Raw genomic sequence first — 27,221 nt, forward strand, 5'->3', positions numbered from 1 at the left:
TGTTACGTGAAGGCTTGTGGGGAAGAATTAGGAGCTCTGTTTTGATGTGTTTTAACATTTTCCTTCAGATATCAGTAAACTGAGTTCTTAGCTTGGAGAAGAAATAGAGGGGAACTGACCAAACTGCAGCATATGCAGATAACACTGTTAATATCCAACTGTGCATGTAAATCAATATGACTGATGCAGCTGAGCTGTCTGCCATGCTCCCAGCAGAATCAGCCGTAGGGTACAAATCACAGCCAGACTACATCGATCGGTTTTGCAGGAGCCCACAATGCTTCTACCTAATTCTGCACTGCTGAAGCATCATGCCATAGGGGAGTCCCCACAATCCTCTCAAACAAGTGACTTCTCTAGCATGTTTACAAATTCACTAAATCCAGCATTTCTTACTAAAAGACAAAAGCCTCAGTTGTTCCTTCTAAAAACAGAGCCGTGGAACCTGGACTCTTACCATCGCAGTGGGGGCAAGTGCCCTTTAAATAGTCCAATATCAGACCATTTGTAGCTTTATTAATCCCACTCAAGACGTTCAAGCCCACCAACCTAATGCTGGGCCTGGAATTCTGCTGTAGCGCCAAAATTTGCAACAGCTGAGCCAGCAGTGTGCCCAGGTGGCCAAGAAGGCCAACAGCATCCTGGCCTGTATGAGAAATAGTGCAGCCAGCAGGAGCAGGAGGTGATTGTGCCCCTGTGCTCTGCTCTGGTGAGGCCGCACCTCGAGTGCTGTGTGCAGTTTTGGGCCCCTCGCTACAAGAAGGACATCGAGGTGCTTCTGCGTGTCCAGAGAAGGACAACAAAGCTGGTGAGGGGTCTGGAGAACAAGTCCTGTGAGGAGCAGCTGAGGGAGCTGGGCTTGTTCAGCCTGGAGAAGAGGAGGCTCAGGGGAGACCTCATTGCTCTCTACAGCTGCCTGAAAGGAAGGTGTGGGGAGCTGGGGGTCAGCCTCTTCTCACAGGTAACTAGTGATAGGACCAGAGGGACTGGCCTCAAGGTGTGCCAGGGGAGGTTCAGGTTGGCAGTGAGGAGACATTTCTGCTCAGAAGGAGCAGTCAGGCACTGGGACGGGTCGCCCAGTGTGAAGTTTGTTCATTTGATTCGTGTCAATATGGAACAACGTGGTGCAATGTGACTGCCTGTCTTACACACCCTTGTATAACCACAAGTCCCAAGAGAAGCGGAGTGGTTAGCGTATATACATGCAGTTCTTGCATCTTGCAAAAGAATGGTCTGGCAGTTCGTGTCAATAGAGGGTTTGCAGGGTAAACCTTGAGACTCGGGTCTGGGAGATAAGAGAATGGGGGCAGTGTTTTGAGGTAACTGCTTTTACAACAAGACGCAACTTTCTGACACCCGGCCCAGAAACCCCTACACAAGGGGAAGCTGAGGAACGACGGAAGGACGAAGCCCGGCAGGGAGACCGCGAGCCCTCAGGGCGAGCGACCCCGTCCCTGGGGGCGCTCAGGGGCTGGGGGCGGGGCTCGGTGTCGGTGACGCCGCTGCCGGGGGCCGCGCGCAGCGGGGGCCGCCCTCACCCCGCCCCTCCCCCCCAAGGCTCCCTCACAGCCCGGGGGCGGCTCCCGGCCCGCGCTCCGCCGCCATTGGCCGAGCCGCGCCCGCGCCCCGCCGCGCTCCCCCGCGGCCATTGGCGGAGCGGGAGCAGTGGGCGGGCGCTCCGGAGGCGGTGCTCACCGCCCATTGGCACGGCCGGAGCCGCTCCGCTGGTGGGCGGGGCTTCCCTCCGCGTTTCCCATTCGCTGAGAGGTCGTCCGCGGGTTCCCATTGGTCGGAGGAGCGCCGGGTGCTCGGGGCGCTTCCTGCTTCCGGCCGGCGGGGCGGCAGAGAGGAGCCGGGCGGCGGAGGGGGAAGGCGCTCCGCGGGCGGGGCCGGGGCCTGCTCCGCGCCGTCGCCCCGCGCCTGCTGGGGGCTCGCCGGGCTCGGGGCGGCGGCAGGTGGGTGCGGCGGGGCGGGGAGGCGCGGGGCAGCGCGGCGCGGGCCCGAGCGGCGCGGGCCCGAGGGAGGCAGCGGCGAGGCGAGGCGGGGCGCTGCTGGGCCCTGGGGCGCGGGTCACGAGTTGTCAGCTCGAGGATCGTAACGTGGTTGCTGGGGTTAAGGGGCGCGAGCAGGCAGCCTGGCGGGCCGCGGCGGCTCTTCCCCGCAAGCTGTTTGCACAGGAGATGCAGAGGGGGTTGGTGAGAGGCCTGGTAAATCATTGCTTGCTGACTGGCTGCTCAGGGGGGTGAGATAAAGAGCAGCGGCTCGTGGCTGAAACCCGTGCCAGCGTTCAGCCTGCTGGGCTCTGCTGTGGCTGAATCGATGCTAATTAACAGGCTCAGCAGCAAACGTTCGTGCGGTCCCGAGGCAAAATTCAGAAAAGGATCTCAGAGAGTCCTCGTGACTTGTGCTTGAGTAAAAAAGGTTAGGATTTGGTGTCTCTCGGGAGCTGTGAAGTGTTTCTAGACTTCTACTTCTCCTTTTTGCAGTCAGGATTGAGGAAGTGGCCAGTGATTGACTCTGTGACTCTGCAGTTAGTTTGCAGGGGGGTGAAATGGTTAATCCCCTCTGTTCTTTGCGGTGTGTACCCAGGATGTCCTCGCCCTGCCATACCTCTGCTGTGCTGGTGGTCTTCATGGCACTTGCTGTTGGTGTGGGGACTGAGCCATCAAAAGAGCAGAGCTGCGATGTGGTCGGTGATGAGAGCAGTGAGTCACAAATGGAAAAAGCCCTGCTGAAGAAACTGGAACCCCTGAGCCAAATGAGGTACAGTATGGGCACGTGTCAGCTTGCTGTGGGCCTTGGGATTGCACCGTGCCCAAGTTAAGGTCAGGCGGAGAGAAGAATTTGGGGTCAGACTTCAGGACGGGCTCTGCCATTAGTGTGGGCTGTGACTGGCTTCCCAGGTCTTGAGTGTTATCTGCTTTGAGCCCTACTCGTTGTCATTCAGCGGGCTGTCTGTTCTGTCTTCTCTCTGCTGCAGGTTTAATGCAACTGTGGAGATAAGCGAAACAGAAAACTACACCTACCAGTTCAGGGTGTGCAGGCAGGTCAATGACAGCTCACATGATTTTGCTGGCTTAATACAAAGGGATAGAAAGACTGGAAAGACTACGGTGGTAGGAAGAATCAATGAAACCCAGGTCTTCAATGGAAGTAAGGCCATGTGCAGTATCTCTTACTTGGTATCTTTAGCCTATGGGTCTGGATTTGCAACCTATATTCTTTCTCTCTTGGCAGGTGACTGGATCATGCTGATTTATAAGGGGGGTGATTCATATGGTACGCACTGCAGTGGTGAGAAGAGAAGAGCTGTGATAATGATTTCTTGCAAGCGGGGAGTTATGGCGGTGAGTGACAGCGTGAGGTGGGAGAGGAGCAGGAGGCGCTCAGACATTCCTTATAACAGAAGGGCCTTGAGGAGGCAGTGAGGTTTTCTTCTGTTCTCCAAGGCTGTTGCATAGTTGTACCAACAGTGATAAAACTGCTTTCTGGTAAAGTTCAGCTTGCCTGGGTGTATTTTCAAGTGATTTGACTTTTCCTAAATTGCAGAGCTCATTCAGCATTGTTTCGGAGGAGCGTGAAAAGGAGCAGGACTGTTTCTACCTCTTTGAGATGGACAGCAGTGTGGCTTGTCCAGCTGAGGATTCCCACCTCAGCGTTGGCTCCATTCTACTAATCACGTGAGTCACTGGAAGAGCCGTTCGTGTTTGGGCCGTAATCTCCAAGGCCATTTAGAAAAGCAGCAAGTGTTATACTAGTCAAGGCCGTTGTAATATACCTGCCCATGGCTACTGTTGAATGTGAGTGTGCCTCTGAGCTTTGTAGACAAGCTGTAGCATAAGGCACAATGCTGCGGAGCTGCTCTGTTCCCTGCAGACGTCCCCCGTCATAGTTTACAGATTTGTGCACTGAAACGTGGAAGGTGTGACATCCTGGAACTGTACAGCAGCTCTTTTCCGGAGCTGGAAATTCAGACTAGGAGTCTTGACTCTTCATTTCCTGTGTTTGTGCTTTGGGGCACTACTTTATGTAATGCTCCTGGAAGATACTACCAGATCAATACTTTGGAGACCTTTTCTAGTGTGGTCTTGCTAAACAGATCACTTCTTTAAGTGGTGCTCAGCTACTTCCCCCAGTGCCAACCTGAGACAAGTAACTGGCTTGGAAGAAATTGTAGGATTTTCTGAGCTCTGACTTTTAATTCTGCCCTCCAGATTTGCCTCGGTAATTGCAGTCTACATTGTTGGTGGGTTCCTCTTCCAGCGCCTTGTAGTGGGAGCCAAGGGCATGGAGCAGTTTCCTCACTTTGCCTTCTGGCAAGATCTGGGCAATTTGGTGGCGGTGAGTGAAAATCTGTCTGTGTATTTGCAGTCTAGGCCTGTGTGTTAGGATAAGAGAGAATGGTAAAATGGTAGCTTCCTTGTCTTCATGGACTGTATTACTTGGGTGGTAGACCTGCCACAGTGCGCCCTGTGGCAGAAGGAGAGGTTATTTTTTTTGGAGTGTGGAGGGGAGGGGGCAGAGGGAGGGCATTACTGACTGACTCCTTGCTGAGGCTGGATCCCTGCTGCTCATTGTGGTTAGCGGTTTTCAGGTAGGAATGTCAAGCTGGGAGCTGTGAAATGTTTGTGTCGGGTTATGTGAAACCATTCCTTGGTCACCTTAGGCATAGCTGCTTATCCTCCACGTGTGTCTCAGTGTTGCTGCATCCTGTTAATTGGTTCCATGTCCTACTCCAGAGCTAACAAACTGTCAGGATTGACTAGGGTATCTGCATGTATGTGCCTCTTGCCCAGGCAGTGTTCTGTGGACCTGCCCCAGGTAACAGTGGGGTGGGAGTGGTCCCATAGCAAACCAGGAGCTGCTGAGCCTGCGCAGTCTGACTCCAGTGCAATAACCTGTGCTTGCAGGACGGCTGCGACTTTGTCTGTCGATCTAAGCCCCGAAACGCACCGGCTGCGTACCGTGGTGTGGGCGATGACCAGCTGGGTGAGGAGTCCGAAGAACGGGATGACCACTTGCTACCCATGTGATGGGCTCTCAACACCGAACTCTCCTCCCCAGCGCTTGGTTAATCGGATGCTTCCCAGCCAGTTCTTCTCTCACTTCTGGTTTTCTTTCTACGATTTGCTTTTGCTGCCTCTGGTATGTCAAATCTCATGGATGCCTCTGTGTGTGAACAGCACTGGTCCCTGATCATGTGGCTTATGAATGTAATGCTGCTTTTCTTCAAAAATGCAGCAGAGCTGGGGGGGGGGCAAGTGCTGAGAGCTGAGAAGACTCAGGAATAAAAGATTAGTCAGAGGAATAAAAAAGAGCCATGGATAGGTGTAGAAAGGGAAAGGAGGCAGTGGGTTAAAACAGCAGAGGCTGTAGGGGAGGGGGTCTTTCTTTTTTCCTCCTAAGGTTTACAGGATCTGTAAGACACTGGATTTTTATTTTTTTTCTTTGAATGCATTTTCAGCTTTTGTAGCTTCTGCACTGTTACACACAGTTTCTGCCAGCATAACCTGCACAGAGTGCTCTATGCCGGACTTGTTGAGGATGGAAGAGGCATTGGCACCCCTGCAGTCCTTTTTCCTAATGGAAATGCATGTAAAAGTACGTGCCCATTTCTTACAACAGATATCAAGGTATGCATATGCCATCCTCTCAAACCTGAGAGGGACAATGCTAAAAAAAAAAAAAAATATAGGAATCCAATACAGTCTCATGACTTTCCAGTTCAGCTGAAATATTGTCAGTCTTCTCTATCAGTGAGAATCAAAAGGCAATGATGTCCTGCTAAGTAAAAGGGGCATTTGCTGAAAGTGAAATGGTCATCAAGGGAAAATAGGAAGGTCAGAGGTAGCTGCCGCTTGAGTTCTGTTACAAGTCTGTCTGAGGCTAACTGCCCACATAGCTCAGTTACTGTCCGAATTCCCTTACACACTACAGTTCCTTGTTTGGCAAAGGGCTTTCCTGTGAAGCTACCAAAACTGATAAAGGAACCATGGAAGCCAAGGGTAAAAATGCCAACGCATTCAAAACTGTGTTCAGGGATGCCTGTGCTTACAGCATCAGCTTTGATTAAACCATTGTCCCTGTAAGCAGGGTCCAAAACCAGGCTAAAGATACTTGCCCTGTGCAAATGGTACTTGCATGCTGCTGCTGGCTGGGAGTGAGAGAGAACCTTCCCCTTGGGCACTAGTGAAAAGTAGGTACAGCTAATTTTTAAGGCTTAATTGGAGCCTTTAGGAACTTGGCACCTGGTTCCTAATTGCCTTCGATGTGAGGAGCTAGACTCTACACAATCCTATTCTGCCATATTATGGGTTGGCAGAGAACCATCTTCAGTCTTGAGGGTGGAGACTGTGAATGAGCAAGCCACTTCTGCTTTTAGCACAGGCAAGGTTTGTATATTTGTGTACTGCCAAAGCAGACTGAACAGTGGCAGGATGGGCAAAAGAGGCACCCTGCTCTCTTGCTGGGTTGAGTGGACAAACAATTCCTGCTGTCTTTGATTTTTGTTATGGTCTCAGTCTTTCTCATAACATTGAAAAAATAGGAAGTCACTAAGCCTGTTGTTACTGTTTTTCATGGTGGTGTGTAAGGTATTTTTTTTGTACAAAACACAACTTTCAAAAATAAAATGACCAAAAAAACCTGCTGGAGTGTTACGCTGGTAATAGGTTTCTTTAGTACCAGGCCACCTTTGTTAGCTAAGGGCAAAGGGTCTTCAGTATCTGCTGTCTTGTGCCCCGACTGTCTCCTCAGGTTATACACACCTTTCGGACTGAAACTTTAGAAGCTCATGGAGTTACAGAGGAGAAAAATTCCCTATATTTTTCTGAAACAATAAGAATCAAAGTTCTTGTTGTTTCTCTTCTCAATTATCTGATATAAAAGTTATAAAGCAGCCAGACTTGTAAAGCCTGAACAAGCATTTTTTTTTATTAAGAACACTGAACATGAAATAATGTGAAATGTTTCCATTTCACTGAAATAAATCCAGTCCTCAAAGGCAGCTAGTAATATACATGGCTGCCTACCCTGCTGAGGGTTAAACTAAACATGAGTTTTGTCACAGTCAGCCTGCTAAATAAAATGGTTTGTGGCAGCTTTCCTTTACTGTTAGAAGTTCTAAACTCCCCCCATCTGTGCGTGCACACCATCCCCCCCCCTCTATTTAGGCTGAAAAGCGTTATCAGGCAGCTTCCTTTGGGCCTGTGTTAATTAAAGATCAGAAGTTGCCTCCACATTGTAGCATCTTCTGAGCACTTCCCCCTCTTTTTCTGATGAGTCAATAAAGAGCCCATTCCAAAGATCTCTCAGGTTTTCTTACTTAGGCCCTTAGGCCTTCCCCCATGCAATTACAGCTCTCCTACAATAGTAGGTGTTTTTCAGACAGAACATTCTTGCATTTCACTCAAGTACGCATATGAAACTTCTGAAAATAGAAAAGCTTTTTTTTTTTTTTTTAAATCTTGCTTTCAGGTATGTGGCTGTAGGGGACACTTACATCTTCATGCTTTGTAGAGTGTTTTTTTTTTCCTTTTTTAAAGCAGATGTGCTGGAAGAAAACAACTGCCCACAGTTTTGCTTTTGCTGAAGTGTCACAAAACTTCTGGATTTGGTCCTTAAAAACTGTGGGAGCTGAGTAGCAGGGGCTTAGCCTAGAACATAGTTGTACCCCTTAGAAAGAAGTACTAAAGGATCATAATTCAGTTGGAGTGTTTTTTGTTTTTTATACTGAGGAAGAGAAGTATTTGTCTTACATCGTCACCAAAAAAAGTCAGAGGCAGGTAATACAATCCTGCCAGCTTAAACTTTGTCCCATAAGCTCTCCTGAGGATAATAAAGACAGACACAAAAATAATACAAACAGGTAAGAGAACAATCCCCACCCCCACCCCATAAAACAAATCAAAGAAGCAAAAAGAAAAACCAACAAAACAGCTGATTTATGAAGAGCCTTGGTGCTTCTTGAGACTGCTTTGGATCTGTAAATTATACCCTTGCACTCACATACTGGGGAGACAGACCAAGTGGTATAGGATTTCCTAATGTAAGACAACCCCCCACTCTGATTTCCCCATCACCTTGTCGTAAGTACTCAGGATAAATGCTCCTCTGACTGTTTCAATGAGGAGCATCTGGAGTGAATAGCTGCCGAAACACTCAGTCTTTGATCTGAATCTCTACAGGAGACAGTAAAGCTAAGGCAGCTCCTATTGCCATGTGCCTTCAAGTTTGGTATGCATGCTGGAATGGCTATTAAACCCAGTTCATAAACAGCCTAGGTTAGTTATTTAGAATTGTAACAGAAGCAGCCTCTTGCTCTAGTTCTTTTTTGTCCACATCTGTCACTTGAAATTTACTAATTTGCTTCCTAAATGCCTCAAGCACAGCTGCCCCCAATATCCATACAGGACAGGGTCTTCCTATGCTTCAAGTTCTGACACAAGACTCAAATAAGATCCAACAAACCTGCTGTAGCAAGAAGGGACAAGGGCCCCTTTCAGAAGTCTGCTAAAACAGAAAGAAGTCTCCTTTCCCTTCTTGATGTGGTAAACGGGAGAGGCATATTCAAAACCAGGAAGAAGGCAAGTTTTAAAGGCCCCAGGTAGGAGTTTTCATCCCCCTTGTAGCACCATTAAAAGACCAAAACATGGGCTTGTACACGGCAGTTTCAGTCAAATTCCTTCTCATTCTTCTTGAATACAAGACCACAAGGGATCATCCCATTCTTCCCTGCCCCAGCAGGATCCTGCAAAGCTGGCAGCTGCTCTGGGTGTCAGAGCTGAAGTGAATCTACTGCCACGAGCTGTTAGGTCTCCTTGAGGACGTTGATCTTGGCACAAATCTTGAGAGCTGGTCCCAGCTTGATGTTCATGGCACTCATGAGGTGTTCCTCCTTCAAAAGCAACAGGGCCTGGCCATCTATTTCCTGTGATCGAAACTCCTCTGCAATCTCCTGGCACCCTGCGAAAGCAAGGAAACGGCACTGAGAAACAGATTCCCACTCTTTACAGACCCCTGGCAGGCACAGAAAGTAAGCTAGGAATCTAACCGATCTCCCCTCCCCACGCAGGCTGCCTGAGGAGTACAACTCATCCATTCGCATGACCCACTCCAGTTCAGAACCATGCACAGAGCACAGTAAAAGCACCAGATACCACTCTCAAAGATTTCCCCATGCTACTGGATCAGAGGGCTGCAGAAACGCAGCGTAACCTCACCTTGCAATGATGCAATGAACTCGTACACCTCCTCCACACTCCAGCGACTGGGATTGCTGGACAGGAAGACTGGGTTGATGCCATGTAGATCCGGGGTAGGTGGGGCCATGCTAGAGTTTGCCAGGTCCCTCTCTCCGTGGCTGGCCCGTACTGACAGGGGTCCTGGAGACGTAGGGGACAGAGCCTCATCATAGCTGGAGTTATCAGAACCTCGACTTGAGTCCTCTTGACCCTGTAAGCCCACAGAAAAGAAAGAAAAAGTGTGATTATTTTTTTTTAAACCACAGTTACTAGGTGCGAAACCAGACAATGGCAACAGTACAAGTCCCAGCAGTCTGGGGCAATTTTCTCAGGCTTAGTCCAGGGGCAGCTGTCACAAGAGCTCACTGAAGGGACACGAAAGTAAAAATCTCGTCTCCCTTCCTCTTCCTTTTCCCCATCCTCCCCTAGTCCATTCCTCTTCCTCATGTCAGCTCTGGAGCTCTTTCAATCCTTCTATAATCTGATTCAAGTAATTAATCTGAAAAAAAGCTAACCGTACAGGAAAAGTGGATTGTTTTCTACCAAACCTGGCAGCTGATCACACTCACTGGGATGTCTGTGACATGCTGGAGTGAATACCGAGTAAACAAATACAAATGTTAATCCACTTTTTGCAGTTGATGAGCAATTAGAGCAGCTTACTGTGCCTTGCGTAATGACCGTGTCAATGTGCACTGGTCACGTACTGTACAGCTACATACACTGAGAACCTGGTACCTCCAACAGTGACGATTTTTATGCTGAAATCTGCCTTGAAATCTGAATTTCTGCTGAAATCCGCAGGCAGGACTACGGCCTTACCCTGTGACGCTTGCCCTGGATCTTTGTTCGAGCAATTTCAGAGCTGCTGCGCCGCGATCCCCGTCGGCGCACACGAGCATAGTTGGCTTCCTGGAATTCTTTCATCTTCTTTCTCTGCAACCGAAACTGATGGCTGCAGCTGACATTGTACCTCAAATAAGTAGAAGCAGAGCAGCAATTAGGAAACAGCAATTAACTGAACGTACTGTTTCTCCTTTCTCTAGATGTGGATGAAACTTCTCTTTACCATCAAATTCTCTTCTTCCTCCTTCTAAGAATTCCCCCTGGAAGGAACCAGTCCAGACTTCTCACAAGCAATATTTGGACACCAGAGTCTTGATCTAACATCTGAAGGGTCAATTAAGTCATTCCCCTAAGGGAAAAAAGACCCATAACAAGCACTCTGCTATCAATAGGAGGCAGCAATGACTAGTGTAATTTCTCCACGGGATTTCCACCCCCCAGCTTTCCCTTCTGTCTTTACTACCAACAGAGCAGACAGCTACCAGTAAGCATTCATTTAGCCAGTCAAGTGTACTTGAGAGGTTCTTTGGAGCCCAAGAACTTCCCTCTTTCCATCTCATTTCCTGAGCAAGTAGGAAATCCTGCTTACACTCAACACCACATCCACCTCCTCCAGACCTAGAAGCATTCACAAATCATAAAGAGCTCCAGTACTAAAGAGTCTCCGTGGTCCATGCATCCCACGTAGGAAGAATCAGATGTACTGAAGTACTGTACACTACCTGGAGAAGGGACACACGCCTAGTTCCCGAGAATGCAGAGAAGAGGATGATGTTGTCTTGCTATTACCTTTTAGCACAGGTCATGGAACAAAACCTCTTGGAGCCACGGAACTGGGTGGCTGGGGCATACTTCCCACAGTATTCACACTTCAGCAAGTTTGCCTTCTTATCAAGCTCTAGTGAGATACAGAGATATACACCATTTGATGATTTGAGCTGAAACAAATCACACGTAATGATTCTTCATTGCACTACTCTTCCTTTGAGCAGACAGATTCCAAACACTATTGTCTTTTGAAACTACTAAATTAGTGTGGGCAAGAAGCTGGTAGAGGAGAGGCAGAAGCTCCACTAATTAGGACCCCAGGATATTCAGAGTAGTGTATTTCTCCTTGTCCTTTTTGCTAAACAAGCAAGAAATAGCATATCACTCATATCCTACAAGGCTGTGGGGGAGTCTCTATCTGCACTCTGCTGCGTCCATACATCCTTCACAGTCATTACAGATACAGTTCAGATTCTGCTTACTAACATAGGGTGTGTTAGATTGTATTAACAACAACATAAAAAGCAGTATCTTCTGGCACTTGAGAAAAGAAGATCCTAGGTCTGTAGCTTGAGACACTCCAAGGTGTTAGCAGGACAGAAAGGGATATGTGTCCGTAACGTATAAAGTAGATAATGAGGTAACAGCAGAAACTTTCAGTACCACTAGCGAGGTATCCCAGCGCTGAAACTCACCCATAGAAGCACTGTCCCCTCCTGGAGAATTGCTAGACAGGTTTTCACTCTGGCCAGAAGGAGCCCCTCCCTGCAGTGGTTTCTCAGATTCTTTCAGCAGCTGAGAACCCACCTAGCCAGGAAGAGAAAGAATTTGGCCCATCAGTAAAGGAGCTCTGTGCCCACCACTCTCTTCTGAAGCATATGCCACTCACTCCTTATTGTAACTCTAAATAATCCCTCTGCATACTAAGGAAGGAGAGACGCTGAACAAAGTTACTCTTCCCTTATTCGCAGACGTGGCAGATTCATTCCAAGATCATCAAGTACTGTCTGCTTTGAATATCCTGCAATTCCATGCGACTTTATTTCCCCTTATTTGCTTTAACTTCACCTGCTGCTTATTTAAAATGCAGCACATCTTTCCCTCAATAGAAGTCAGACAGAAGAACCTTCTTATAATTCCTGCATAAATCATTGCTTTGGGGACTATTGGAGAAAATGGTTCCCATCACACTTGCCAGTTCACATTTCCCATCTCACTCCAACCTGTCGTCTTTAATACCAACTCGATGCTTTGCTTCATGCATGAAACCAGTTTCCTTTGCCTTCCTCTCACTTTTGTGAGCTAAAAAAGCTTACATGGAACACAGGGAAATAAAGTCCTGTCCAAAGATGGATGCCCACCACCCTTCCAAGAGACAGCTACACCTCCTTTCCCCACAGCAGTGAATCCTTACCGGAAAGGGTTCTGCTCCTTCCTGGATGACAAAGCCCTCAATGATGTGCGTGAGGATCTGGGGCTTAACAATGGCTTGTGGGGGTTTGGAGTCTCCCATCTGACGTGACACCATTGCTAGGTTTGGGGTGGGTGCAGAGGTGGGGGTGACTGATGCTCCTTCACTGGAGGTGGTATTTGGGGTCGCAGCGGCAGCAGGATCGGATTTATCTGGAATGTTAACAGCACCAAAGTCACTGTTACTATTGCTCCGCTTACTTCAAGTGGAACTTGAGATCAGATCGTTAGTACAGAAAAAACAGAGCTCTCCTTTTGTACCTCACCTCCAAAGCCATTCTTCTCCTCCATGTTTTTGGGGCTGTCTGTCACAGGAGAAGACCTGGCAGGCAGCAGTGCAGTGACACTGGCTGATTCCTCCTTCTCCTCCTCTGACTCTGCCTTGCGTTTTACTGCTAAGGTCTGAGACTTGCCCTGAATGAACGAAGAGGCACACGTAAGCAGAGAGAAGAGCCCCAAAGCAGAGAGCAACACAAATGGAAGGCAACACGATACATCCTGCTCCATCAGACTTCATCTCCAGCCTGGTTCCCACTCCTGGAAATGAATCCAGCTCCCATCTTTGTTTAGGAGCATTTACCTAGCAGGGAGCTAAAACTTCAGAAGACATACATACCACAGAACTACCGACTAAGATGTAGCATCCTGGTTGATATATCGATACACTGATATAACACCAGGACACCCTGCAAACCTTGAGGGATTATTCCCGGAAGAAATGGAATGGCATTCACCCAGCAGTTTCCAAACAGGCTTTTGGCTAAATCAATCAGTTCCAATGAAGAAACAGAGTCAAAACAATAGGGGAAGTATGCTGGGTGAGAGCAGAATTGTCCCTCAGCTGTAAAATCAGACAAATCCTGTTGACAGCTCCCTGAAGCAGCAGCTAGTTTAGAAACAAACTGACACATTTTGCCCTTGACTACACAAGCGAAAACCCAGTCAAATTAACAGTCTCAGCAACTGACTATGGCTATCTGAGCTGAAAGTGTCAGTGTCCCAGGGAGTCAGGCAGGCCGTGGTTGGCCAATTTAGAGCAGCACACGAGGCCTACGGAACATGAGCCATCTTTGTCTACCTCTGCATAGTCTGTTGCTCGGGAATCCTCTGAGACCTAGAGCCAGCCCTGCCTCAGTGGCTGATAACCACACACCGAGGGGTCTCTGGCCTGGAGGTATCTGCACCTAGTGGGGAGAGGGGAGCTCAGGCTTCACAGCCCACTCAGCTGTCTTCTCTCTCCTGAGAGACAAAGAGGCCAACTGCTGTTAAATGGGATATTTAGGACGTGATGTGGACATCTACTCCATTTGAATCGGGGTCCAAGTCTCACCAGTTTGTGTCATGCAAGCCTCTGAATGATCACATGAAAGAAAACTGTTTGTAGTCAGTAACCACAAGGGCTGGACTGGAATCAGCATTTTTGAGAGGAAAAGCCTCTATATCCCTTAATCCAAACCTCTTATTCCTCCCGTCCCACCGACCCAGGGCTGGAATGCAGTTAGTGTCCTAGGACTGAACAAAGAGAATCCATGTGGTATTCCCTTCTTGATGGTCTCACTTACTGGCAGCTGGACAGACTGCATGTAGAATGCTGCTGGCATCTGAGCCACAACTGGAGAGGAGGCTGGGCTCTTCACCATGTGGGTTGTGCCTTGAACTTGTGCCAAATTCACCCCTGTGGTGAGAGGGGGAGCTTCCTGTGAGGATGGTGGAGCTGAAGAGGATGGGGAAGCAGCATGGCCTTGGGAAACGGGCTGGACCACAGCTGGCATTCCCCGGGAAGTCGTCACTGCTGCAGTAATCTGAGCTAAACCCAGTGCTTGGGCTTGGCCTGAGCCCTGCTGCCGAGTACCCACCACCTGCACAGGAATGTGTGGCGGAGGCTGCTGCGCTGCTGACATTTTGGCAGGCCCAAGCTGAGGCGGTTTGATGGGAGCGACCATAGATTTTGACTGGATTGGAACAGGTGATTTGGTGGCTGGCTGGCAAGAACTGTCCTGCTGGAGCTGAACAGGCTGTGCCTGGGACTGCAACATCGGTTGCACCACAAGGGTCTGAGCCTGCTGCTGGTTTTGAGGTGGCGCCTGCTGCTGTGGAGGTTGAGCTTGTTGCTGCTGTTGGGTCAGAGATGGTGACTGCTGCTGTTGCTGCTGCTGGGACAGCTGGAGATGGGTGGCTGTGTGGAGGAGCTGGGACTGGCGGTGCTGGAACTGCTGCTGGTGATGAATGGCAATCTGCTGCTGAATCACCACCTGCTTCTGCAGGTGAATTTGCTGCTGCTGCTGGATCAATGAGTGTGGCTGAATCTGTGTATACGTGGCTATACAAACACAGAACCAGAGAAAAGGAGAGCACAAAGGTTAGCAACAGCACAACTGGGAACAAAAAAAAAAAAAAGGCAAGCAGCCACCACACTGGTTTGAATTGTTATGTTCCAAAATGACTGACAGCCAACTGGCAGAGGATAGTGGGAACTGAACGGGCTGGGATCAACTTCTGTCATTAGTAGAGCAGGATAATCCCTAGAGAACAGCATCCAGGAGCACGGCAACTGGGAGGCTTGTTGGGAAACCTCTCACCACTGAGCTTTAAATGGCACTCTTCTGAAAGCTCAACTGGTTCAAAGAGAAGGAAGAGAGCACCACTCACCTGAGCTTATCAGCGTTTGGCTGGGTGCTGGTGTAGCTGTCCGCGTCAGGTTCATGCCCACTGTCTGCTGTCCGCCACTGTCCGTTTCGCCCTTCTTTGTGGCTGCATTCTCTGTGTCCGTTTGGCTTCCCTGGCTGATAGTCACTGCCTGGGCAGCTGCTACTGGTAGTGGTTGCACTACCCCTGTGCCTTTCCTTTGGCAACTGCCAGCGGCACCTGCCGAGGCTGTCTGGCTCAGTCCTGTTGAGGTCTGGCTCCCACTGCTTGCCACCACACCCCCAGAGACACCATTGCTGCCTGCTGCCCCCTGACTCAAGTTGAGGGACTGGCCTGTGCTGCTAGAAGACACCTGAGCTGCTGCCAAGGTCTGGCCTGTACTTGTGGCCTGTGGCAGGCACGAAGCCTGGGAGTTTCCTGGTAGAGCTGCCTTCTGAGCAGAGCTTTGGAGCTGGGCATTAGTGGATGAGGTCTGCTGGCTCCTCACAGCCAAGTTCTGCACCTAGAGACACACATACAGAACACAGTCCATTTGCATCATGCATGTTTCCTCCTGGAAGTTGGAGAGAGGTACAGAACAAGAGAATGCATCAGCAATATTCTCTGCTGGGATGCAGGCCAAGCCAATGCTGTAAGTCTAACTTGGGGAGCTGGCTCATACCACAGGGCGAGGCTCAGGTGCAACCCTCCCTAGAAAACATATTAACCTGAACTGCCTTCTGCCCCATCTCTGATGGAAGTTAAAGATCTCGTGGCACTTTCTGAACAGCACTTGAGGAAAACACCATTCTTTCTGAGGCACGGGACAGCCTCCAGACCTGTCTGCCTTGTCCTCGCATTGCTAGGATCCACGTTAGCATGGCTGTAAAAGAACTGAGATACCCCTTTAAAGACCAGTAATTCCTTCACAGTTTTTGTGCCACTTGCCTCCTCTATCCGTACAGTGCTTTCCATTCAGGAGGCCTGCAGCCTTGCTGATTTCACCAGTTCCTCTGCATTTCAGTGCTACCATCCTCAGTATTTAATCCCCCTCCAAATGCAGCATTATCTTCAAGTTCAATTGTGGCTAACTTTGCCACAAAGAAAGGGCTCCAGAAAATACAAATATGAAGTAACTGGAAATCCCAAGAATGACTAGGTTAGGACCAGGAAAATGGGAAGCCACTGCAGCTCTCTGACCCAGAGAAAGATTTACAGCTGAGTGCAGGAGCTAAGACCTTGTGGCATGTTCAGTCGTCGGCATTTTTACAACAAACCACCCAGGTTAAGGAACACTATTGCTAACAAAGACTCTTCATTGTAGAGTGAATGTCTCGCTGAAAAATGGACACAGAACTCAACAGTTCCTTTCACACAAGGACAAGTAAAAAGCTGTGAAAACATGATTGATCCAGCCCATGTCACATCCCAGAAATTTTAATCAGAAATGAATCCAGTCTCTGGAGGCAGAAAGCAAACACCAGGAAATGATGGCAAGAGAGAGCAATATCTCTTGCCTGCAGTAGTTACAGGGACACAGAATGGGGATAAAATAGAGCGAATCTTCTGTGCAGGCAGAGGAGGCTGGAGACAAGAACCAGAGTGCAGGTTGTGTACTGGGGACAGGAAGGGCTCTGGGAGGGGGTGTCACTGACCTGGTCTGTGTCTGCATGGACCCCAGGAGACTGGGTGGGTGGTACCTCCTGCTGGACAGCAGCCACGGCCCCATTAGGCATCAGGATGAGTTGGGAGGCAAGAGGCACATTGCGGCCCAAGGTCCGGTTTACCTGCAACAGGTTCCCCAGCTGTGGCTGTTGGGGATGGGTCAGGTGATGTGGAATGAAAGGAACCAAGGGGGAAGAGAGAAAGACAGACAGCGAACCACAAGCAGATTACAAAGCAACACGAGGCTGCAATGTTGTACACGGCATTCCCCCCAGCCACCCTTCCCCACACTGTACTGTAACATAACCCTCAAGAGCAGGAAACAGTTTCCTTCTGGAAACAAGCAGTCTTCTGTTAAATATGGGCCCGGGGCAACTCCCACAAGCTGCCCAGGACCAGCTAAAATACTTGTGTATAATTTAATTTTGAAATGTATATTCAGGACTGGTTGAGAAACAGTGATAAAAGACATACACCCAAGACCAGAGGATTACAAACTGTAAAGCCAACTGAGACACAGAACATATTTTTCAAGTAGGTAACCAAACTCCAGATAGATTATAGTCGTCTGTTTTCCATACAGCAGCACTTCATACTAATCAAAAGGATGAGAAATTTGTTCCTGTTGATTTACGTTCCTAGACTTACTTGAATCCTGACTTACATCCCTGCGTGCAGTGACTGAAGGGAGTAATTTACCATATATCTGTTCCAGCAATCAACAAGAAGAGCAGCTTTTTTTCTGCCAGTTCTACTCCAGTCTAGGATATATGTTTCACATTTATGCTCTACTGAGAAGTGCCATGGGATCTTTAACATCTATGCAGAGCAGAGACAAACATAGTTCTTAAGAATTTCAATACACAGTACAAAGCTAATTTACCCTCAAAAGCTGAGCTCAAAGTCAAATGTGGTTTCAGGGATAAGAGTTCCTCATCTGAATTTAAAACATATCGTATCAGTCTTAGAGCTGGAGTTAGCCCTAAGTAGTTGGTAGTCCCAAACAGTGAAACACTGGAGCATCTAGAAAGTGGGGTTTATGGTAAGTACACAAAATGTGTCCTGATCTCTTACCCGGAGGTACATCTGGGCCTGTGACTGATTGAGAGGTGGTGAGGTGGTATTCCCAAGGAGCACAGACTGCGTCAGAGTTGTGGCACTGGGGGAACTCACACTCTGTGAGCGACTAATCAGCTGAGCTGCTGATGTGGTGGCTAGATTGATCTTAAAACAGAAAAAAAAAAAAAAAAGACAAAAATCATATAAGAGATGGAGGGGCAAAGAAAGAAGTAAAATTTCACTTACTGGGGTACAGCCAGAACAAATATTTCACAGTTTTTCCCTGTATCCCGCAGGGGTCCAAGAATAAAGAAGGAAATTCTTGCCTTAAGAGGCTATGTGATCTGAACTAGCCAAAATCTTGGATGCTAACCTCATTTGTATGATGAGCCTGAGTATCACTGCTACTTTGCAACTTCAATAAGAGATCCAAAAGAGAACTAAAAATACATTTTCTCCAGCCTCTCAAGTAAAGGGAGAAAAAAATCATAACATAATCTGCCTTAACAACTCATCTATACTCTTTGAACAAGTCCCAGTTCCCCAATACCTGCTATAAAATCATACTTCCTCTCATTCAATGAGCTACCTCGAAACAAAAGAGCATCGCCTTCCAAGCTGCTCACAACTCCTCCTTCTTATAAATCCTGATCTTCTCCTAAACCAAGAAAACATATCCCCAAAGGCTCAGGAAAAAGATATTCTCTACCTTTCCAGCTAAGAAGCCTATCCCACTCAGAAACCTTTTTGGAGCTCCTCAACCCCAACCAATAATGACAGTACCCCAAATCCTCAAGTTGTCTGTATCTTGTGGATTCCCAGCATTCCTAGAAGCTGTGTTTCCCTGGCTGCCTGCCTTCCTAAAAGACAAAGAGTAGAAAGAACAAGGGCAGAGTGGAGCAGGGTGTGGGGAAAGGCTTTGATCTGTGTAATTACTTACGGAGGCCTGGGTGGTGGTAGTCTGTTGTGGGGTGCTGGTGTTGGGGGAGCTGGCTTGTCTGCTGGCTGCAATTGTAGCCTGCAAGAGAGATTGACAGAGGAATGAGTACCTGAAAAAAAACCTTTTTTTTATCCAGCCCAAATATTTGTTTTTGTAAGAACACTAAATACCATCACCATCATCTTCTCCCATTCCCAAGAACGTTGCCCCAGTTTGTCATGCTACACACTGCAACCCCTCATCCTGATGCTCCAGTCCACTCTGTTAACACCCAGACATCCCCTGAAATATTACCAATTTGCTCAGCTAGTCATACAGATTAGTAACAATGCAATGATAGTACTGCAAGTTACAAATTTCAGATTACAGCACATTCAGCTGGCAGAGAAAGGTAAACAGATTTTTTTTCCTTTCCTACAATGATGCCATGGCAAGCACACTGTATACGTTTAGTTGGTTTTACAACTAAGATTCACATAATACTGGTGAGGGATTCTATGTGGTCTGTGCTATAAAACTGCAGGTAGGGATTTGAAAACAACTAAAACCCGGACTAACAGCCAAGAAGCACAGCTATTGATGGAGATATTGTTACATAGACAAAAGTATACTGTCACATCACCTATAATTCATCTCATCTGAATTTGTCATCAGTTCAAGTGAGCGAAGTCGTTAAATTAGAAAAAAAAAAGTTCATTTATGCAGGATACATCATCTCAACAAACTCAATTAAAGAAACCCTTCTTCATGGAGGAGATTTACCCCAGATCCTTCTTGCTAGTAACTGGAAAAGAAACCACGTGATAGTAAGTTTCAAGAAAGAAAAACTCAGAGGATACCACATGAAGTTTCACACACAGAGAACTACATTTATCCTCAGAGAAATAACAATCTATCGTTTTCTTTAAGACTGTTCTAAAACACTACCGCATTCACTGGTGATGTAAACACCCATCTTTCATTTAATGGAGGTACAGTAGCTAGTCACATGCCTCCAATGTGCAAATTCCCTTATGTGATGCTATATTTTATCTTCCCCTTTTTGTACCTGAAAACTAAACAAAACACTCCATCAAGCTTCCAGTTTACTAGCTGTTTATATTACATTCAAAAATGTGTTTAACACATTGCAAGTAGTGCAATTAGGTACCAGTTGTCTAATTGCAGATCAGGACCTTGGTATGTAAGTCAGAGTGCAAGTAAAGAATCACCCAGTTCCTCACCTTCTGCCCCCTTTTAACTCACCTGCTGGACAGCAGCCAAGCTGTGAAGCTGGGCACTGTTAAGCTGCTGCTGGAGCATAAACTGATGAAAGTACTGAGCGGCATTGGGCTGTCTCTGGAGTGCTTGAAGAGCCTAGAGAAAGAGGAAAACCCAATTGTTAAAAAACAGTATGCCCTTGAAACGTGATCAGAGAGAAATGAAGAAATAAGAGCCTTGGGACCATATCACATCCCCACAAAAAAAAAAAAAAAAAAAAAAAAAAAAAAGCCATCAGATTAGTATAACAGAACAGGTAAAGAAGCTGCAAACTGGTAACAGACTGAATCACAGACATATTCCAGGACAGCAGGAAACACACTTTAAAAAACTTTTAAAAACTCCAGGAATTTGGCAATTTGTGCTTTAGTAGACAGACAAGTGTTCCAGCATAGTATGTATATACACCATATAGACTATATAGAGGAAATGGCACAATAAACAGAATGACTTGAACAAGGACAGCAGAGCTAAAATCCGAGTACTGACTAAATCTAAAAGGCTGGACGCTGGAAAAGTAGCTTACAAAACACAATGCACAGCACCAGACTACGGGAAGTAAAGATCAGGCCTAATATAATAATTCCTAAATCCCAAAACAGGACAGCTCTTCAAGCGTATCACAGAATCATAGAACAGCTCAGGTTGGAAGGGACCTTAAAGATCATCTAACTCCACCCACCCCGCCATAGGCAGGGACACCTTCCACTAGATCAGGCTGCCCAAGGCCTCATCCAGCCTGGCCTTGAACACCTCCAGGGATGGGGCATCCACAGCTTCTCTGCATAACCTGTTCCAGTGCCTCACCACCCCCTGTGAGAATTTCCTCCTAACCTCTACTGTCAATCTCCCCTCTTTTAGTTTAAAACCATTCACCCTTGTCCTGTCATTATCTGCCCATGCAGAAAGTTGCTCTCCATCTTTTTTATAAGCCCCCTTTGAGTACTGGAAAGCTGCAATGAGGTCACCCCAGAGCATTCTCTTCTCCAGGCTGAACAGCCGCAGCTCTCTCAGCCTTTCTTCATAGGAGAGGTGCTCCATTCCTCATATCATCTTTGTGACCCTCCTCCGGACTCATTCTAACAGCCCCACATCCTTCTTGTGCCGTGGGCCCCAGACCTGGTGATGATCACCTCCCTCTACCCGCTGGCCACTCCTTGATGCAGCCCAGGATGCAGTTGGCCTTCTGGGCTGCAAGTGCACACTGCTGGATCATGTTGAGCTCTTCATCTACCAGAATCCTCAAGTCCTTCTCTGCAGGGCTGCTCTCGTTGTATTTTTCTCCCAGTCCGTGCTCATGACCAGGATTGCCCTGGCCCAGGTGCTCTTCACTTGTGGGAGGGACTTTTCTCCCCAGCCCTTATCTACAGGTTCAGGGAAATGGGAGACGTGTGAAGCCTGACTGGCAGTGAAGACTGAGACAAAGAAGTTGTTGAGTACCTCAGCCTTCTCCATGTCTGTTATTACCAGTTCACCCTTCTCATTTATCAGAGGGGCACACTCTCCTTGGCCTTTCTTTTCTGAGCAAAGTACCTACAGAATCCCTTCCCGTTATTCCCTGCATCCCTTGCCAAGCTCAGTTCCATCTGTGCCTTGGCTTTGCTACTCCCATCCCTGCACATCTGGATCCCTGTACTCCTCCAGCATGCTCCCACCTTGACACATGACAACCCAGATGGACATGAAAGGGCTCAACACCCTTCGGCTATTGCACACTCAATCCCAGAACGCAGCAGTGTCCTACCTGCACAGCCTGTCGCTCATACAGAGACATCTGTGATATCTGAGGACGGGTGCTTCCTCCAGAACTGGAGCTGCCGCTGCTGGAGCCGGAGTTCTGCTCACTTTCAGTCTCCATGGTGACAGGATCCTGGGAGCTCAGGCTGGGATCGACTCCAGATCTAAATCGAAAGATTTGGAAACTAAGTCAGGCTAGAGAAAGAGCCAAACTGTATTTCACTGCATTACACAGCTTTTTTTTTTACTCGAATATCCCAGTACCAGGCTTCTTCCACAGCTTTGCTACATCAAAGGGGGCTGGGGATGCTCAGAGCTGAAATAACCCAGAAATTATACTCACAGTTTAAGTCTTCTGTTACCACAGTCTGAAATGTAACACACACATCCTCGTATTTTTATTGCCATGCTACAATCGGACACTATAGCATCCTGAGTTCTTAAACAGGCAGCAAAGCGAACCAGCAGCTGCAGCTCATTCAGACAACCACTTGGTTACAGACCTGATCACCTCTGCTTTGAGGCTAGTGAACTCAGGTGAATTAACTGTACTTCCAGTCTCCCACTGTACTTCCACAGCTTCTCAGCACCTCTTCCTGCTGTAATTAGGTGTAATTATTCCACAACTCCGCTGCCCTTCAGATACACCAACTCAGTCCTTTCTCCCATCCGTAATCGGGGATGGCCCCAGATCCGTAATTGTCTCTTTCTTTCTCTGATCACATGCACTTCTCGCTACTCCTTGTTCCTGACACACCGCAACTCAAATATCAGACTGGAAGCTGGTATCTGGGGTGGCAAGTTGGTTTAAGGAAGAGTGGAGCCAGAAGTAGGGTGGACAAAGGCATCACAAGCAATACTTATGAGGGGAAGCACACCACAGAGGTCGTACAGATATTCCAGGGGCAGAAAGATGAGTTGCGGTGAACTGCAGAACTAAACAAGGCCTGGAGAAGGCATCCATCAGCCAAGAGGAAGAAAAGAAAGACTGAAAAAAGTGCTTAGCAGAAAAGTAATGTATTGGGATGATCAGGGAGCCTTCGTGTAGCAAGAAAGATGGGCTATACCAGGAGTAATGGTAGAAGGTAGAGTGAGAACAGGAAATGTACAAAAGTGGTTAGACACAAACAGAATTCTACTGAAAAAAAGAGACTTTTCAGAAGGATATCATTTGCATAAAGCTTAAAAAAAAAGAAAAAAGCTTCTGATAGTCTGTTTATCACTGATGGAAGATCCCATAGCATCAGCACAGCCCCTGTATTTAGACCTTTTCAAACCCAGAGTTGTCAAGCTTCACAGCCCGCACCAAAGGCAACTTCTTCCAGGTCAGTAAACAAACAGAGCAGCACAGCATACAAGGGAGTGCACCAATATTTTCCACCAGACAAGTTTCTAAACTCCTGAATGGCACAGACAACTTTGAAGCGGGACAAGAGCATCAACATTAATAGCTGTGGACGGCTGATTGTATCAGGGATCCACTGTTCCAAACCTTCTCCTCAAAATCTGGTAAATTCCGTCACTGACTAGCACGCAGATGTTGTTCCAGTCCTGGCTTCCCCACGAATCTACACCTCTGCTCTTGAGTCCTGCCTAGGCATCTATTGCTAATGCAATACTACAGTCCTGTACCTGCTCCAGCACTGACCACGGGCAGGTAACACCCAGCCACCTTTTCCTCAGCTAAAACACACTCTCTCAACTGGCCACCACTGTCTTCACCCACAACTCTGTTATAGTTAGAAGCAGACGATCAATACCCAGAACACAAGATGCTCCCCAGGGGGCAGCACCAAAAAAAGTAGATGAAGCCTAAAGCAACTGAAAAGGGAGAGAACACAGAGATTTTCAGAGAAAGGAACTGGTGTAAATATATGAAATACTTCAAATGGGATTAAAATGCAACTTGGAGCAAAGCTGTACACATTACACCAAGTTATCCAGTAGTTCAGCTACAAGCAGGAGACAATTACCTTACTTCCAGCACTCACTGGACCCTTCCATCAGTTGATTTAACTTGTTAACTTTACAGAAAAACTACCCTAAGCATCATTTTCAGTCAGATCAGTGAGCTGTGGACTCACAGGTGAGCTAATTCAGCTGCCAGTCAGGTGGAAGAGAAGGCAACTCAGCACGCTGTTTGTCCAGCTTCACGTATGACCTTACTCTCAGGGTACTAGGAGGAGAAACCTGGCTTCCAAGTTGGTGCTCTGCTCCACCAGCCTGTATTTCCTCAGTACACAACAGCATCAGTCCTAAGGTTACCAGTGTTTTGGAGTTTGACATTGGTCTAGAGCTTCCTAAAACCAGGAGCTGGCACAAACCTGGAACCCTACTGAAACAGCGGTGCCTCTGGGATGAAAAGCATCAACAAGCATTTAGGTGTCTCTTCTGGGGACGTGGATGGAGAGGCACACTCTCCCTTTGCAGAAGGCCAGTAAGGATTTACACCACTTGTAACAAGCAGGATTATCTTACAAAACCCTTCCCAAACTCAAAAACGGGGAGCCAGGGTCTGCTGCCACCAGGAAAGTACACCCAGGGATGCGGTTCCCCAGCGTGTGTCTGGGTCGGGTTGTTACCACGTGAAGTATCCCAGACTCGGCCACCTCCACGCACACCTTCCCGCACCTCCCCAGTGCCGGCCCGGTGCCCGCTGCGCTGTCAGACCCCTGGACGCTGCCCCTTGCCATGAGCGACCCACCGAAGGCATTTAAGCGAGGCATTTTCCAAAAAGTACCTTCCCTACGCCACTGGCGGACCCCCTGCGAAAGAGGGCGGTCGGTGGGAGCGATTCCCATTCAGGCGGCTGCTCCAACCGGCCGTGCCTCGCAGGGGGCTGCACCCCGAGCGGCAGCCCCGGGGCAGCACAAAGCCCCCCGGCTCGGGGCTCGGCTCCCCGGCCCTACCAGCGGCGGCACCAAAGTTTTCCTCGCTCCCCCCCCCTCCTGCAGGGCGCCCGCTCCCCTCCCACCCGGCTCCGCAGCCTCCCCGGAGCCAGCCCCACGCCTCCACCCCCACCAGCGGGGCCCCCTCCTGCACAGCCCCCTCAGGGCGCTGCGGCACGGCGGGGGCACGGCCACCTGCTGCTGCTGCTGCTGCTGCTGCACGGCCCTGCACAAAGCGCCGGGCAGCGGCGGGGCGAGGCGAGGCGAGGCGAGGCGAGGCTGCCCCCTCGCCCATCGGAGCGGAGCGGGGCAGGGCGCACAATGGCCGCCCCGCGGGCGCTGTCAGCTCGGGGCCCGGCCTCCCCCACACCTCCCTTCCCTTCCCTTCCCTCCCTGCCGCCGCCTCCTTACCGCAGCGCCCGGCCGGGCTCGGCTGCTCTGGGCACGCCCCCCCCGAGCGCGGGCAGCCGGGCCGAGCCCCGCCGGGCCGGGCAGGGCGGGGCGGGGCGGGGCGGGGCGGGGAGGGGCGGGGCGCGGGGCCCCCCTGTGCCGGGGGAGGGAGGGCTCCGGGGGGGGGAGCAGGGAGGGGGGGCGGGGCGTTACCTCGCCGCCGCGGCCCCGGCCCCGGCCCCGGGGGCCCTGCGCGGCCGCTGGGGGCTGGAGGGGGCGTGGCTCCGCTAGGCCCCGCCCCCTCTCCCTTTTTTATTCTTTTTTTTTTTTTCCCTTTTTTTTTTAAATTTTTGTCTTCGGGGTTCCCCCCCGCTCCGTCACTTCCGCCCTTCGGGGCGCTTCCGGGCACGTCATGGCGCCCTCTCCCCCCCCCTCCCCCCCACCGCCCGCCCCGCCGCCGCTTTGCGGTTGCCATGGCGACCTGGCGGGGCCTGGGGTCCGGGCCTCAGGCCTCGGCGCTGCTGGAGGCCGGGGGCGAAATGGCTGCGGTGCCCCCTGGGGAACGTGCCGGTGGGCACAGGGCACGGCCACGGTACCTGTGCCCACCATGGTTACAAGCACACCGCCATCAAGGCTGGAAAAGCCCTCCCAGATCACTGCTCCAACCACCAATGTCCCCCACCAAACCCTGTCCCCAAGCACCACGTCCAGCCTCTCCTTGAACACCCCCAGGGACGGCGGTGCCGCCGCTTTGCTGCCTGGAGAACGTGCACACAGTGGAAACACACGTGAAAAGAGTGTAAAAAAAAAACAAGTGCCAGGGTTTAATGACCACACTTAGCCATGAAGAGCGAAGCTGCGCGGCGCAGGCACTTTGTGGCCTTGCTTCACTTTAGTACTGATGAAGAACATCAGTTCTGCTGTCCATTACCTGTCTTAGGGAGGTGGTCGATTAGGGTAAACTGTTACTCATTTGTAGCAATAGCACTGTTTTTCAAGAGGGATTCTTTCTAACATCACGAGAAACTCCCTATCATGTCAGGCTAGTGGCTCCTCTCTATCAGAGCTGCTGAGTCTCCTCTAAGGATGACCAGCTGTGCACCAAGATAGAGGGGGAAGAAACAAAAGAAAAGTAGAAAGGAACCACACTTCACCTGCATGTACAAGGAGCATAATAAATCCCATAAGCAACAAGTTTGAGCCTCGTGTTGCAAGAGCACTGCATCTGATTCAGTAGTCCAAGTCCTGGACTATCATTTCACAGGAGATCAGTGATTTAGGACCAAAGTTGATCCCATTGATTTAGAATCAAAATGACATTTACTGCTGCCTGAAAAACTGAAAAACACACCATACAGGAAGGTGCTTAGGCTTATGCCTCCAAATGCTTGGGGTTCTTTTTTCTTTCAGATGGAAAAGTATCTGACTGATTTATTTATTTATTTTTATTTATTTAAATAAAGGTCAGATAGTGATCAAAGGAACAATGACAAGGCAGGGAACTCAGCCAACTTAATCCCTGTGAATCAACCACTCCTAAAAGCCTCAAGGGCTAAGCCATTTGTCCCTGTTGCAAAACCCACTAAAGGTGATTCAAGGGAAGAAACTCTTTCTGGAATCTGTGCAAACAAAGGGGAACTCCTGCAATAAAGAGGCATTACAACTTACCATGGGATGCTCTGGGGAGAGGGATTTTGCAACCGAACAAGAGAATTTGATGATTTGCAGGACTATAGCCATATGTTTGGGGTAATAATTACAGGCAGGGAAATGGGGGGAACAGGATGGGTCAGAGATGAACACACATGAGAAAATGCATAGAGGAGCAAACTAAGCTGCTAATTATGTAAGAAGCTTCTGGACAGTGCACTGGTCTGAACAAGTTTTGCACCTGATCATCAGCCTGTACTATATTTTTAATAAACCATTTCAGTTATTTCCTGTGTGACTGTGCTCTTTTGTGTGCGTGTGAGTGACACACTAATAAACTTAAAAGTCTTTTAGCCTGCAAGTAGGGTGAATGGTTTGAGAGCCAAAAACCCAAGAGAGGTCTATGAAGGAAAGCTTCTCTGACCACTGATCCTTAGAAACAAGGTCAGGCTATTCATGCTGTGTTTATAGGAGTGTCTTTAAAGTATTGTCTCCTGTCTGTATTAAACTTGTGTGCATGCTTGTTGTGAATTTGCACACCACTCTGCTACTGGTGGGAATTCAAACACGTATGATGCTCCCATTCATTGGTCCAGGAAGGAAGGAAGCCTCTGGATCTTTCAATCCACCAGATTCAGCTGCACTTAATACTTTTTAGGGATAGCAGGTGCACCTGGCCAA

At 48.8% G+C, this 27,221-nt stretch overlaps 2 protein-coding genes across 7 annotated transcripts; one reads left to right on the forward strand and one right to left on the reverse strand.

Annotated features, from left to right (window-relative positions):
• Positions 1–1,797: 1,797 nt before the first annotated feature.
• M6PR (mannose-6-phosphate receptor, cation dependent) lies at positions 1,798–6,648 on the forward strand. The gene is made up of 7 exons (XM_027449882.3): positions 1,798–1,955; positions 2,590–2,763; positions 2,981–3,153; positions 3,238–3,347; positions 3,550–3,680; positions 4,215–4,341; positions 4,911–6,648. Exons 2-7 carry the CDS (start codon positions 2,591–2,593, stop codon positions 5,031–5,033), a joined length of 837 nt encoding a protein of 278 aa, XP_027305683.1. The 5' UTR covers positions 1,798–1,955; position 2,590; the 3' UTR covers positions 5,034–6,648.
• Positions 6,649–7,702: 1,054 nt separating this feature from the next.
• Positions 7,703–25,120, reverse strand: PHC1 (polyhomeotic homolog 1). 6 transcript variants are annotated; one of them, XM_072042840.1, is made up of 15 exons: positions 25,104–25,120; positions 21,620–21,776; positions 19,861–19,971; positions 18,616–18,693; positions 17,691–17,840; positions 16,607–16,762; positions 14,976–15,474; positions 13,889–14,646; positions 12,593–12,740; positions 12,271–12,479; positions 11,552–11,663; positions 10,878–10,986; positions 10,065–10,215; positions 9,222–9,453; positions 7,703–8,964 (listed from the first exon to the last, which is right to left on the reverse strand). In XM_072042840.1, the coding sequence occupies exons 2-15, from the start codon at positions 21,731–21,733 to the stop codon at positions 8,810–8,812; spliced, it is 2,982 nt and encodes a 993-aa protein (XP_071898941.1). In that variant the 5' UTR covers positions 21,734–21,776; positions 25,104–25,120; the 3' UTR covers positions 7,703–8,809. The 6 variants fall into 6 exon arrangements, 5 of the variants coding, with proteins under 5 accessions (XP_071898941.1, XP_027305681.1, XP_027305679.1 ...); XM_027449880.3 differs by lacking the exon at positions 25,104–25,120 and adding an exon at positions 24,912–25,068 and having other exon boundaries at positions 16,607–16,738; XM_027449878.3 differs by lacking the exon at positions 25,104–25,120 and adding an exon at positions 24,912–25,067.
• Positions 25,121–27,221: the final 2,101 nt, after the last annotated feature.

The sequence above is a fragment of the Anas platyrhynchos genome, chromosome 1 (genome assembly GCF_047663525.1).
Source record: "Anas platyrhynchos isolate ZD024472 breed Pekin duck chromosome 1, IASCAAS_PekinDuck_T2T, whole genome shotgun sequence".
In the NCBI taxonomy this organism is placed as follows: Eukaryota; Metazoa; Chordata; class Aves; order Anseriformes; family Anatidae; genus Anas; species Anas platyrhynchos.